Genomic DNA, 11,729 nt, shown 5'->3' with positions numbered 1-11,729 from the left:
AACAAACAGAGAGAGAGACGTGAGCGCTGAGCACTCTGGGAAATGACATGATGCTCTTGTGTTAGATCAGCTCATTATTTTGGGTCACATTATGCATCTGTAGTGGATCTTATACGTACAAAGTCTGTGATGGCATCAAGCTCAATGATGCAGCCTGGTCTGGCCGTCGACTGCTGGCTGATGATGTTAAACACCTCTCCAACATATTTCTGGAGAAAAACACATGACAGATCTCTACTATTTGATATACTGAAATAACAGCCAGGTCCATTCTTACGGAGATGTCGGGGTTGGAGAGTTCACTCAGCAGTTTTCTGGCCTCGATGATGGCCTGATAGAGTCGGAGTGAGTGTCCGTCACTAGCGATGAAGCAGGCACTGGGTGAGTTTCCATACACACCTTTGGGAAGGAAATGAAATATGAATAGATCAAAAGTAACATCCAATCAGCCGCAAGCTGAGAAATAGACAGGCTTCACACACGAGGGATTGTCAGTTAAAGTTTTAAAGACACGCATTAAATATTCATGAGCTGAACACATATGTATGAATATTCTATGCAGCAGAGACTCCATTCAAATAGGGATGCTTGTAAATGTTTCCCGCTCACTCATTAAAAATCTCTGAAAATATCACAAATCATCTGCACACAAGAGTGCTTTCTCCTGTACTGTACTCTTGCTTTCTGTTTTTAATGTAAGACTGTCAGGCTGAACTACTCTACACTCTAGAAGGTTTCCACAGTGAATTTTGCTTTTATGTCAGAATCTAAGAGAGATGTCCTCATTGAGGCAGTCGCTAGGGGCGAGGGATGCGGTTGCTAAGGTGAAATGGAATCTACAATCTAAGGAAGCTGTCCTCATCGAGGCAGTCGCTAGGGGCGAGGGATGCGGTTGCTAAGGTGAAATGGAATCTAGAATCTAAGGAAGCTGTCCTCACCGAGGCAGTTGCTGGGGATGAGCGTGGGCAGCCAGGCCACGTTAGAGAAGGCGGACGCGTGCAGCGAGTTGATCCTGGCCAGCTCCGACACGCCCCCCGAAAACGACAGCGGACCCACCGGATCCACCCGCCACAGGATCAGCTCGCTGTAGATCGCGTTGGGATCCTGGGCGACGCCGCCAGAAGACACCCTGCTCCTGTGGGACTGGGCAGCAGCGGGGCGGGTCAGAGCGGCGTCCCCGTCGGGTGTCCTAAGGGCGTTGTGGTGCGAGGTAGTGAGCAGCAGCGGCAGCAGAGAGTGGCAGGCCAGATCGTTGAGGTGGAAGCGGTGGCCGCAGTATCGTGATTTATGAGACACGCTGAGCACCGTGGAGAAGGCCAAGTCCTCGGCGAAGCTGACGGCCCACTGGTTGAGCGAGCCGTCGGCGTGTTTGGAGATCATCAGGACACTGGGGGTGAAGATGCTGAGACGCAGGCTGCTGGAGGAGGGTTTGCTCTGGCTCAGTCCGATCAGAGCGGAGGAGGACGAGTGAGGCAGGCCTGCGGTACGGTGACGGCCGTGCTGCATGGCCAGGTCCACGTTTCTGTTGCAGGCATACATGACCACGCTGCGGCTGAGCGAGATGGCGTCGCCGGTGGGGAAGGCCACGGGAATCCTGGACACGAAGGAAACCTGGAAACAGAGAATGAACTCATCAGAGAATTCAGTACTGTGAATTAATGTTCAGTACTCTGAAACATTATTTGTTGCTTATTGTATACGGTTTCACACACTATTCTTAAAAAAACAGTAGGCAGTATGCACTGTGTACTCGGCAGTAAGCAGTAAGCTAGTGTGCCATTCCGAACACAGCTACTGTCTTTATGAATGAGTCACTGAATCATTGACTCAAAAGATTCATTTAAAAACAGATTCATTCAGGAATGAAACACTGCAGTGTTGCTCTGAGATGCACAAATGTTCTGCTCCATCTTTGTTTGGAACTATTTTCATTGGCAAAACAGAAAAAAAGACAATATTGTATCTAAAAGTATAAGAATATATAGAGTATAACTTCATTAAAAAATTATTTCATATTTCCATATTAACAAAAAATATGAAAATAAAAAAAGACATTAATAAAAAACTAAAAGGATAGTTCACGCAAAAAAAAAAGAAAAATTAAAAGAAAAATTTCTTTCTAAAGCTACTTTTTGTAAAGAATATTTGATGCTTTTCTCATTTAACACAATAATGACTTTAAATTATCTTTTGAGGGTAATTTCTCAGCCAAATTTGATGTACGATTAATATGTGATTAATTAGATTAATTACTCGCCACGTTGCCATACAGGGATATTTTTGCTTTCAGAATGTGAATTATCAGTTCATTCTAATAGGCTTCATCACAATGTTTTTGGATTCTCAAGATGTGTTTTGTTTGTTTTTTGCAAAATGAGTGACACTCAGTGTCAGCTCACACATCGTTAAAACAACAACTACGATATTATCCTAGACAAAAAATGCTGGACACCCCTAGCCTTTGTCAACACAATGATGATAAAATAACAACAATCATTACACTATCGTTTAAAACATGAGCGGTGATCACTCATTCAAAACTAGTGTGTTCTGGGTGGTTACCAGGGTGTTGCTATGTGGTTGCTAAGGAGAACTGGGTGGTTGCTAGGTTGTAGCTATGTGGTTACAGTGTGTTTTGAGTTGTTTCGAGGCATAATCTGAAGAACCGCTCTCAGGATGTGTTGTTTGTACCTGCGCCTGTCGGAACATGCCCGGCTGGTATTCGTCCAGCCAGTCGACTAGCCACACCAGCAGCGAGCCGTCCATCGGGTGGATGCTGAACAGCATGTCTGCTGCTCTGTTCCAGTCACTCAGCAGCACATCCACCTGATGATCCACAGCCGCCGCAGGGAGAGAGACGGAGCTCAGAGCCGCAGCATCAGCGCCGCTCCCCTCCTCATCAGCATCTGCTCAGAACAGAGAGATTTCAGCTTCATGTGACTCATGTGAATCTGCACATGCTGCTCGGACAGGCCTATCAGTGTACAAGTACCACCAATAAAACTGCAAACACACAGATGGCCTTTTTTTACTCACAAGTGTGTGTGTGTGTGTGTGTGTGTGTGTGTGTGTGAGCGTGCGTGTGTGTGTGAGAGTGAGTGTGTGTGTGCTGGTATATATGGTTTATGAGGACACTTCCTGTGTCCCCGTATGCACAAAAGGCTTACATAAAAATGGTGTTTTATGAAATTCAAAAATTGCCAGTAGTTTTCTGTACGGGTAGGTTTAGGGGTAGGGTTGGTGTAGGACGATAGAAAATACAGTTTGTACAGTATAAAAACCATTACGCCTATAGAGAGTCCCCGTAAACCACCAATGCAAGTATGAGTGTGTGTGTGTGTGTGTGTGCACTTGGATGGGAAAAATGCAGGGCACAAATTCCAAGAATGGGAGTTCCGAGAACTTGGCCACATGTCACTTTCACTTTCGTACTTAAAGTGATAGTTCACCCAAAAATGAGAAAATGTTCTGCTAATTTACTCATCCTCAGATTATCCAAAATGTAGTGGCTTTTATTTCTTCAGTAGAGCAGGAAAGAAGATCTTTATCTGAAACTGTGCTCATTGGTGATTCATAAAATGCAAGTCGACGGCTACCAGCACTTTGAGAGTCAGAAACGCATATAACAGACAACACAGAATGAATCCCTGTGGCTCCTGACGATATATTGAGCTCTTATGAAGCGAAACGATTAGTCTGTGCAATAAACATTATTTACAGCATTATTACCTGTAATCCAGAGCCTCAGGCAAAGGTCCGGTTCACGAACGAATCATTCTTTTGAACCGGTTCTTTTGGTTCTTTTTAGTGAACTAGTTGAACTAGTTCATCGAATCGGACTGAATCGTCTGAATCAGTTCAGGCTCGAGCAGCACAGATCTACAAGTTACTCAATTCTACAAAACTCACTTTGAGACGCCTGACAGTCGACTGGAAAAGAGCCGAAACACCGGCGAATCTGATCCTGTGATGAACGAACTGATTCCTCCAACAGTCACTGAACTGAGGAAACAGTTCGACTCGGACCGAACACCGATGAGCCGCTGATCTGCGCATGCGTGAACTGAACACTGTTTATGTAAAAAGGTGAGCTGATGAAGACAAGTTTATATGCTTTAGACATGAAAACATCTGCACTTCACATCATTATTGGGTGATTTAATCATATAATTGCATATACGTGACGTCACTGCGTGATTACATAAACAAACTAGTGAATCATTTATTTGAACTGGTTCATTGAAACAAACCGTCTTAAAATAATGTTCAGTTTCTTGCACAGACTGATTGTTTCGCTTCACAAGACCTCAATATATCATCAGGAGCCACGGGGATTAATTCTGTATGCTTTATATGCTTTTTTAAAATGTTTCTTCTCAAAGACTGACTTGCTTTTTATTAATCACCAAGGATCACAGTTTTAGCTAAAAATCTATTTTACTGTTCTACTGAAGAAAAAAGTGACCTATGTCTTGGATGGCCCGAGGGTGAGTAAATTAACAGCACATTTTCATTTCTGGGTGAACTGTCCCTTTAATAAATGGTTCTGCCTCATTTTGACTTGACTGGTTCACATTCTGCTCCGTATGCTCACATTAGTGTCACTCTCACATAACGTAAACCAGTCCTGTCCTCTGATATAAGGCTCAGATGATGCACACTGTACCGTAGCGCTCTGTGGGTCCGTTCTGTTCGCCGCTGCTCCTCAGCTGCTGTAGAAACACCTCCATGCTCAGCGTCAGGTGCAGCTCTTTGTTGTTGAGCCAGTGAACGGTGAACGGGCCGCCCGGTTCCTCCTCATCAGAGCCGTTCATGGACGAGATGGAGGGCAGCAGAGGGATGTCTGCACACAAGCATCACCATCACATTTACATTATCTGTCTTCAAACAGACAAAAGACTCTGCTTTCTGCATGTATTTTGACAGCAGGTTTGAAGAACTACAGAGAGATGAGATTTAAGAGCGACAGCAGGAGGAGCTATTTGTAGTCGGTTTCATCCTGTTTGTCACGCAATACTCTCACACAGAGGGTTGAAGAGTTGAAATCACTCTTGTTTACAGGGGCAATGCACATTCATGAACATTACTGTAAATGTGCCAGAATTTGCCAAAATGCTATTTTTCATCTGTAGACCCTTGACTGAATGTTAGAAAGTCCCCCTAAAAAGCAAACAAAGCATCTTATATTGATACAAAAACAAAAGGGGAAAAAAAGAAGAAAAAAAACACTCTTAAACACTCTTTTCCTGTTTTTAAGTTAAAAAAAAAAAACAGCACAACAGTTAATTCATTATGAATCATGCTGGATGTTTAGTCAAACATATTTAATAGGGTGCATCAAAAAATTAAAAGTACGATTCTCACTTTGGCCCTAGCATAAAGTCATTTCAATTAAGTCAGACAGCAAATGTGCAATATATTTAAAAAAATGAATAATGTCTACTGGATCCAAATGCAGACCAGAAGCTGAGGCGTAACCTAAGGAAGAAGAACGTGACACATATACACATGGTCTAATGGTTTGAGAGTCTGACTTCTAATCTGAAGTTCGTGGGTTCGACTCTCAGTTCCAGCAGGAAATAAGTACTCTCTTCCAAATTCAATACCTACAACTCAGCTTGATGCCACACTCTGCACACTCATTCACATCAAAATGGTGGAGGCAGTGGGTAAATAAGTGAAGAAAAGTAAAGAAATGACATAAAAATGAGCAAGGCCTTGAACCCCCAATTGCTCCCGGGTGCTGCTGCAAAAATGGCTACCCACTGCTCCGGGAGAGTGTGTGTGTACGTTATGGCTGCACGATTAATCGAATTGTCATGCACATTTTGATAGTAAAGTCGGTTCTGTAATCAGCAGGATGCTGATCACAGAACCGTGCTTCACTGAAAGATACGCATGACAATCGCAGCTTCTGTCGAATCGCGATCTCGATTCCATTTCGATTTATCGTGCAGCCCTAGTGTGTGTGTGCGTGTGAGTGAGTGTGTGTGAGTGTGCGAGAGTGTGTGTGCGCGTGTGTGTGCGCATGTGTGAGTGTGTGTGTGTGTGTGTGAGTGTGAGTGTGTGAGTGTGTGTGTGTGTGTGTGAGTGTGTGTGTGTGTGTGTGTGTGTATACTTGGATGGGTTAAATGCAGAGGACAAACCTCGAGTAGGGGTTCCCATACTTGGCTACACCTCACGTCACTTTTACTGTTATACAGTATGAAATTACAAAGATTTTTTGATGTTTTACTGTCAAAGAATGTAATAAGTCATAAAGGTTTGTCAATGTTGAATGTTTGAACTACAAATGCTAAGATTTCATTAAATTTTCATATCTCAGGTGTGGTTGACCCGGTAAATATACAATTTAAAATATGAAATTTGGCCACAGTGTTTATTACTTGATATGGCATGCATCAGATAAAGGGCCAAAACATATTTCAAAACTTGTTGTTTGATGCGCCACACCCTTTAATCTAAAACATTTCCCTGAAGTTCCCCTGAGATTTTAAGTTGATATTTCAATACTTTAACACCACATTCACACACACACACACACACACATATATACATGTGTATATATATATATATATATATATATATATGTTAATGCTCACATGACATGCATGGAAACAAATAAAATATTTAATCTTTTTCAAGTGTTTTATTTTGACTGTTTGTATTTTTAAAAAAATATTTAATTCATTATTAGCTTTTTATCAACCATACACTGTTGTATTTATTTGTCAAGAACTAAGATAAGATAAGTTTGAGTTCACACTACATCTCTGTATTTATGGTGCATAGGAGTTTTTTTGTGTCACGCGTGTGCTACCTGTGGCTGGGTTGATGCTGGCGGCGATGTGGAAGTGGCACAGTGCGTTAGCGTGCAGGATGTTTGTGCGGTGGCTGTAGTGTTTGTTCTGCTGCTGGGGCAGAGGACCGCTGTATGAGAGCTGAGATAAACACCGCACCTCCTCTCTCCACGACGGCTTCAGCTTCAGCTGGGAACACAAAGCAGATGCCGCTCTAGTCTCTCATCAGTCAAACACACAGCACATGACGCTCCACTCCTCCAGCGTCTCACCTCCAGCGGGTTCTGGTTCTGCACTCGGGTGCTGCTGGAGGACTTCTTCGTGTTGTTTGCCTTCATGGCGTCGCTGCTGCAGTGATTGTGTCTGAGTCCAGACAGCAGGCAGTCGCTGGGAAGCAGTGTTTCGGCCCACAGGCGACACACACTGTCCTTGCAGCAGGTCAGCAGCATGTTACACACGGTGCCTCTGCAAGACAGAGCGGGACAGAGCGGTCAGCGGGAGCGTCAGGCGTCTGCCATCCGTCACGCCTCTACTCACCTGGGCATGTATTTGCTGGTCTTCCTCCAGGAAAAGCCGGTGACGGAGCGAGGGTGAGCCAGGTAAATGAAGGAGAAGTTGATCTCGGCTCCGGAGCACAGGTCGAGCGGCGTGAAGAGTTTGGTGACGTCTGCTTGCCATTTACTGGTGCTGTACCACACCTTCACCAGACAGTCGTCCTGCAACAACACAATCCTTCAATAACTGTGCATTCTAGTAGCTGAGCACGTGTTAGTGAGAAAACATGGGAGAAGCAATAGATACAGTGTCTGTATTGATGGTATATCAGCATCAAAGAGACCGTAACCTTTGGTGTTGTTCTGTAGAGCTTTTATTTGCATGTTTTATAACATTTTATGAGTTAACCCTTAATGCCAATTCTACTTCATTCTGATACTGTATTTCTTCTTTCAACACTTTTATTGTTTTAAATGCGCTTTATAAATAAACTATATTCATGGCAAACTCGAGAGCAGTACGATTTAAAATAGTCTAAATAACAGTATCATGTTTACAAACTAAATGTCTTAACAGACATCTTTAACATCTAACTAAGCTAAGCAGTTGTCCCCACATGTCTCAAGTCCACCACCATCACCCTCATTTGAATTCTATATAACGTTTGCATTATTTCCATTAAAATGTCTGGTCTACTTTCCGAGTGACTGTACTGTAAACTAGCCAATGATGAACATGAATCTGAACAAATAATGTTCAAATAATGTTGAAATCCACAACAATCATACCGGTACCAAAGAAATCACCTGTGTCCTGTCTAAACGACTACCGTCCCATAGCACTGACTCCAACCATGATGAAGTGCTTTGAGAGGTTAGTCATGCACAAAATCAAAACCAGCCTCCCCAACACACTCGATCCGCTCCAGTTTGCATACCGTCCAAACCGCTCTACAGACGATGAAATTTCCTCCACCTGGCTCTTACCCACTTAGAAAACAAAGACACTTATGTTAGAATGCTGTTCATCGACTTCAGCTCAGCATTCAACACAATAATCCCACAACAGCTCATCAATAAACTAAACCTGCTGGGCCTTAGCAATTCCCTCTGTAATTGGATCCTGGACTTTCTAACCGGAAGACCTCAGTCAGTCCGTGTCGGCCGCAACACCTCCAGCACTACCACACTGAGCAGAGGTGCCCCACAAGGCTGTGTGCTCAGCCCGCTGCTCTTCACGCTGCTGACCCACGACTGCACTGCCAAGTTCAGCTCCAACCACATCATCAAGTTTGCGGATGACACAACGGTGGTAGGTCTCATCAGCAACAGTGATGAAACGCACTACAGAGAGGAAGTGGCAAAGCTGGCTGAATGGTGTGGCACTAACAACCTGTCCCTCAATGTGAGTAAGACAAAGGAGGTTGTGATGGACTTCAGGAGAAACACTGTTGACCACCCCCCACTGACCATCGACAGCTCGACTGTGGAGAGAGTCAGCAGCACTAAATTCCTGGAGGTGCACATAACAGAAGACCTCACCTGGACCACCAACACTACATCACTCTCCAAGAAGGCTCAACAGTGGCTCCACTTCCTGCGCCTACTTAAAAGAACAAGTCTCCCTCCACCAATCCTCACCACATTCTACAGGGGCACCAATGAGAGTGTGCTGACCAGCTGCATCACTGTCTAGTACGGGAACTGCAGTGCTGCTGACCGCAAGACCCTCCAGCGGACGGTGAACACAGCTGCAAAGATCATCGGTGCCCCTCTCCCCTCCATCCTGGACATTTTCCTTGCACGATGCTCCAGCAGAGCCACCAGTATCGTGAAAGACTCCACTCATCAAGACCCCATGACAAGTGATTGGATTTGAAATGATATTTTCTTCTTGCAAACACAAAGATTCTCGAACGAGCATCATATTCGACTGGAGGACAGCAAGAATTTGGGTGAATAGTGACTACAATTTTGTTCTGTTTTCTACACAAAACAGTCAAATGACTTGGAATAATGTGCATATGTCATATATGAACAAACACAAACCTGTCCTGCGGTCGCGAAAAACTCTCCATCTGGGGAAAACTTGATGAAGTGAGTCGGAGCAGCGGACCTGTAACAACCAGAGAGGTTTTATTGGAGCTGCCTGACGTTTATTCAGAGAAGCTCAGTGTGATGTGACGGACGGACACTGACTTGCATTGCCATACGCATCTCCAGGAGCGCCGAGGACCGGCGGATTCAGCCTCCTCTTCAGTCTCTGCGCTGGACTGAACATCACACCACATCTGCAGACACGCCGAGCCCGTCAGAAGCCACGAACCTGTGGACAGCGTTAGAGGAGAGAAGTGAGCGGCCCGTCGCAGACAAGATGAGCATACGCTGATCTCACGTACCTGTGGGGTGCCACGTCAGGATCTGTGCGACCGACTGCAGAACAAACTGCCCGCTCTTCTGCCAATGATAATTCAGCTTCTGCTGAGCACAAACACTTATAGCAAACCATTCACATGCATGCATTTGGGAGACACTACTATGCAATGCATTCAACATGTTATCAGTTCATGCATTCGAACCTTATGTTCATGACCGCTTTAAAAGAGTGTATTTATTCCAGAAGAAACTCACTTTTTGTGCTTTCCCTTGTGGACTGACCTCCACCGGCTCAAACACACAAATAATTTTTCCGTACGACGCTGCGATCTGAAAACAGAGCAGATTTAGAAAGTCTGCTCAGTAACAATCCTGTTCGGATGCTAGTCGAACTCTTGCTGAATCATAAAAATGTTCCCCGATCACTTCCAACGCACTCCACACAATTCATAAAATGCATTTCATTTTAATCAAGAAGCCAGTGGTGCCTGTGTCAAGGATAAATCAGTGATGATCAATCAGACTCTTACAAGCAGATACTTGATGAGAAAATGATACTATGTAAGTATTAATTACCGCTGCTCATGTCTTAATGAGCCATACATGACAGTATCTGCTACACAAGGACGATTCTGATGTTGAACTCAAGAAGGGAATCATAGACATGCATGAATAAAGGGAGAAGAAATCCAATATCTGATTTCCACTGAGCTGGCCTGTCATCCATAACGAACCCTAACGAGCTCAAAAGAGTTCACATATGACGGCTGTTTGGTATTTATTATTCATTCAAGACCAATTAGCCAGAGCAGTCTCTGCAAACACACTTCACACCCTAATGACGAATCAGATTTATACGGCCTTACGAAATATGCTTTCTTTTCTGGATACCGTTTTAATGGTTCAATTTTAGCATTGTCGAATTAATTGAAAACATGACATGTACACAATTTAACGGCAGTTTATTAAAAGTTTGACATATGAAATCCATTTTATTTTTTTTTACAATTCCTGTTTTATTTTTTCTCATTTAAATTTTCCATGTTTTCCATTTTTCTGGATTCTGTTTTATTAGTTAATTTGAATTTTAGCAATCTTGTCTAATAATTAATTGAAATCATGAAATGTATACAATTCAACAACAACTTATTAAAAGTTTATCAAAAGTTAAATTTTAGGGCCCTAAGAAATTCTCTTTATTTTTCCCAAATGTTACTGTAATCAGTTTTAGTGGTGTACAATGTTTCAAAATGTAATCATTTAATTTGTTTAAACAATATTAGGACCCTATGTATGTATTTATTAGTTTATTTACTTATTCATTCATTCATTCTGTGTTGTCTATATTTTTCTGGATTTATGATTTAATACAAATACCATCAAAAATGGTGGTAATCAAATTGAGGCATATAACGTTAAGAATTGAATTAATCTTTTAAAATGTAAAGAATTAAGTTTTAACAATTCCTTTTATTTTTTTGGTAAACAACTAAATAAAAACACACCACTCATTACACAGAGACACACAGACAGTCTTTATGTGCTTTAATATTCACAGAACTCGCTTAAGTGCAATTTTCTTAAGTGCACATCCTTACTTTTGATGTATTCATCCAAATTCTGTCAAATTAGTTCATGCATTCCCTGGGAATCGAACCTATGACCTTGGTGTTGCTCTAATGTCTGCGCTACAGGAATGTGACACTAGATATGATAACCAACTAAAGTTCAGTCCTTTCAAAAGTTTAAGAAATTAGACGTTCAGAGAGGAAATGAGAATGAGGCATGTGTGACTGACACCTGACACCATCACAGCGTGCGTGTGTGAGTGTGTGTGAGTGAGTGAGTGAGTGAGTGAGTGAGTGAGTGAGTGAGTGAGTGAGTGAGTGAGTGAGTGAGTGAGTGAGTGAGTGAGTGAGTGAGTGAGTGAGTGAGTGAGTGAGTGAGTGAGTGAGTGAGTGAGTGAGTGAGTGAGTGAGTGAGTGAGTGAGTGAGTGAGTGAGTGAGTGAGTGAGTGAGTGAGTGAGTGAGTGAGTGAGTGAGTGAGTGAGTGAGTGAG

General features: G+C 43.0%; 1 protein-coding gene across 1 annotated transcript in view; it reads right to left on the bottom strand.

Annotated features, from left to right (window-relative positions):
- LOC107661180 (dmX-like protein 1) overlaps nucleotides 1–11,729 on the bottom strand; it is a 16,342-nt gene that overhangs the window by 563 nt on the left and 4,050 nt on the right. Inside the window, exons 4-15 of the mRNA XM_016450656.1 lie at nucleotides 9,926–10,000; nucleotides 9,694–9,775; nucleotides 9,494–9,620; nucleotides 9,344–9,410; nucleotides 7,338–7,516; nucleotides 7,073–7,265; nucleotides 6,821–6,989; nucleotides 4,667–4,843; nucleotides 2,692–2,906; nucleotides 939–1,611; nucleotides 278–399; nucleotides 120–209 (exon numbers count right to left, since the gene is read on the bottom strand). Coding sequence (XP_016306142.1) covers nucleotides 120–209; nucleotides 278–399; nucleotides 939–1,611; nucleotides 2,692–2,906; nucleotides 4,667–4,843; nucleotides 6,821–6,989; nucleotides 7,073–7,265; nucleotides 7,338–7,516; nucleotides 9,344–9,410; nucleotides 9,494–9,620; nucleotides 9,694–9,775; nucleotides 9,926–10,000 — 2,169 coding nt within the window. The remainder of the gene's footprint in view (nucleotides 1–119; nucleotides 210–277; nucleotides 400–938; nucleotides 1,612–2,691; nucleotides 2,907–4,666; nucleotides 4,844–6,820; nucleotides 6,990–7,072; nucleotides 7,266–7,337; nucleotides 7,517–9,343; nucleotides 9,411–9,493; nucleotides 9,621–9,693; nucleotides 9,776–9,925; nucleotides 10,001–11,729) is intronic.

The sequence above is a fragment of the Sinocyclocheilus anshuiensis genome, unplaced genomic scaffold (genome assembly GCF_001515605.1).
Source record: "Sinocyclocheilus anshuiensis isolate Anshui unplaced genomic scaffold, SAMN03320099.WGS_v1.1 scaffold2373, whole genome shotgun sequence".
NCBI lineage: Eukaryota > Metazoa > Chordata > Actinopteri > Cypriniformes > Cyprinidae > Sinocyclocheilus > Sinocyclocheilus anshuiensis.
The sequence above is the reverse complement of the archived record's forward strand: the minus strand, read 5'-3'. Positions and strand labels throughout refer to the sequence as shown.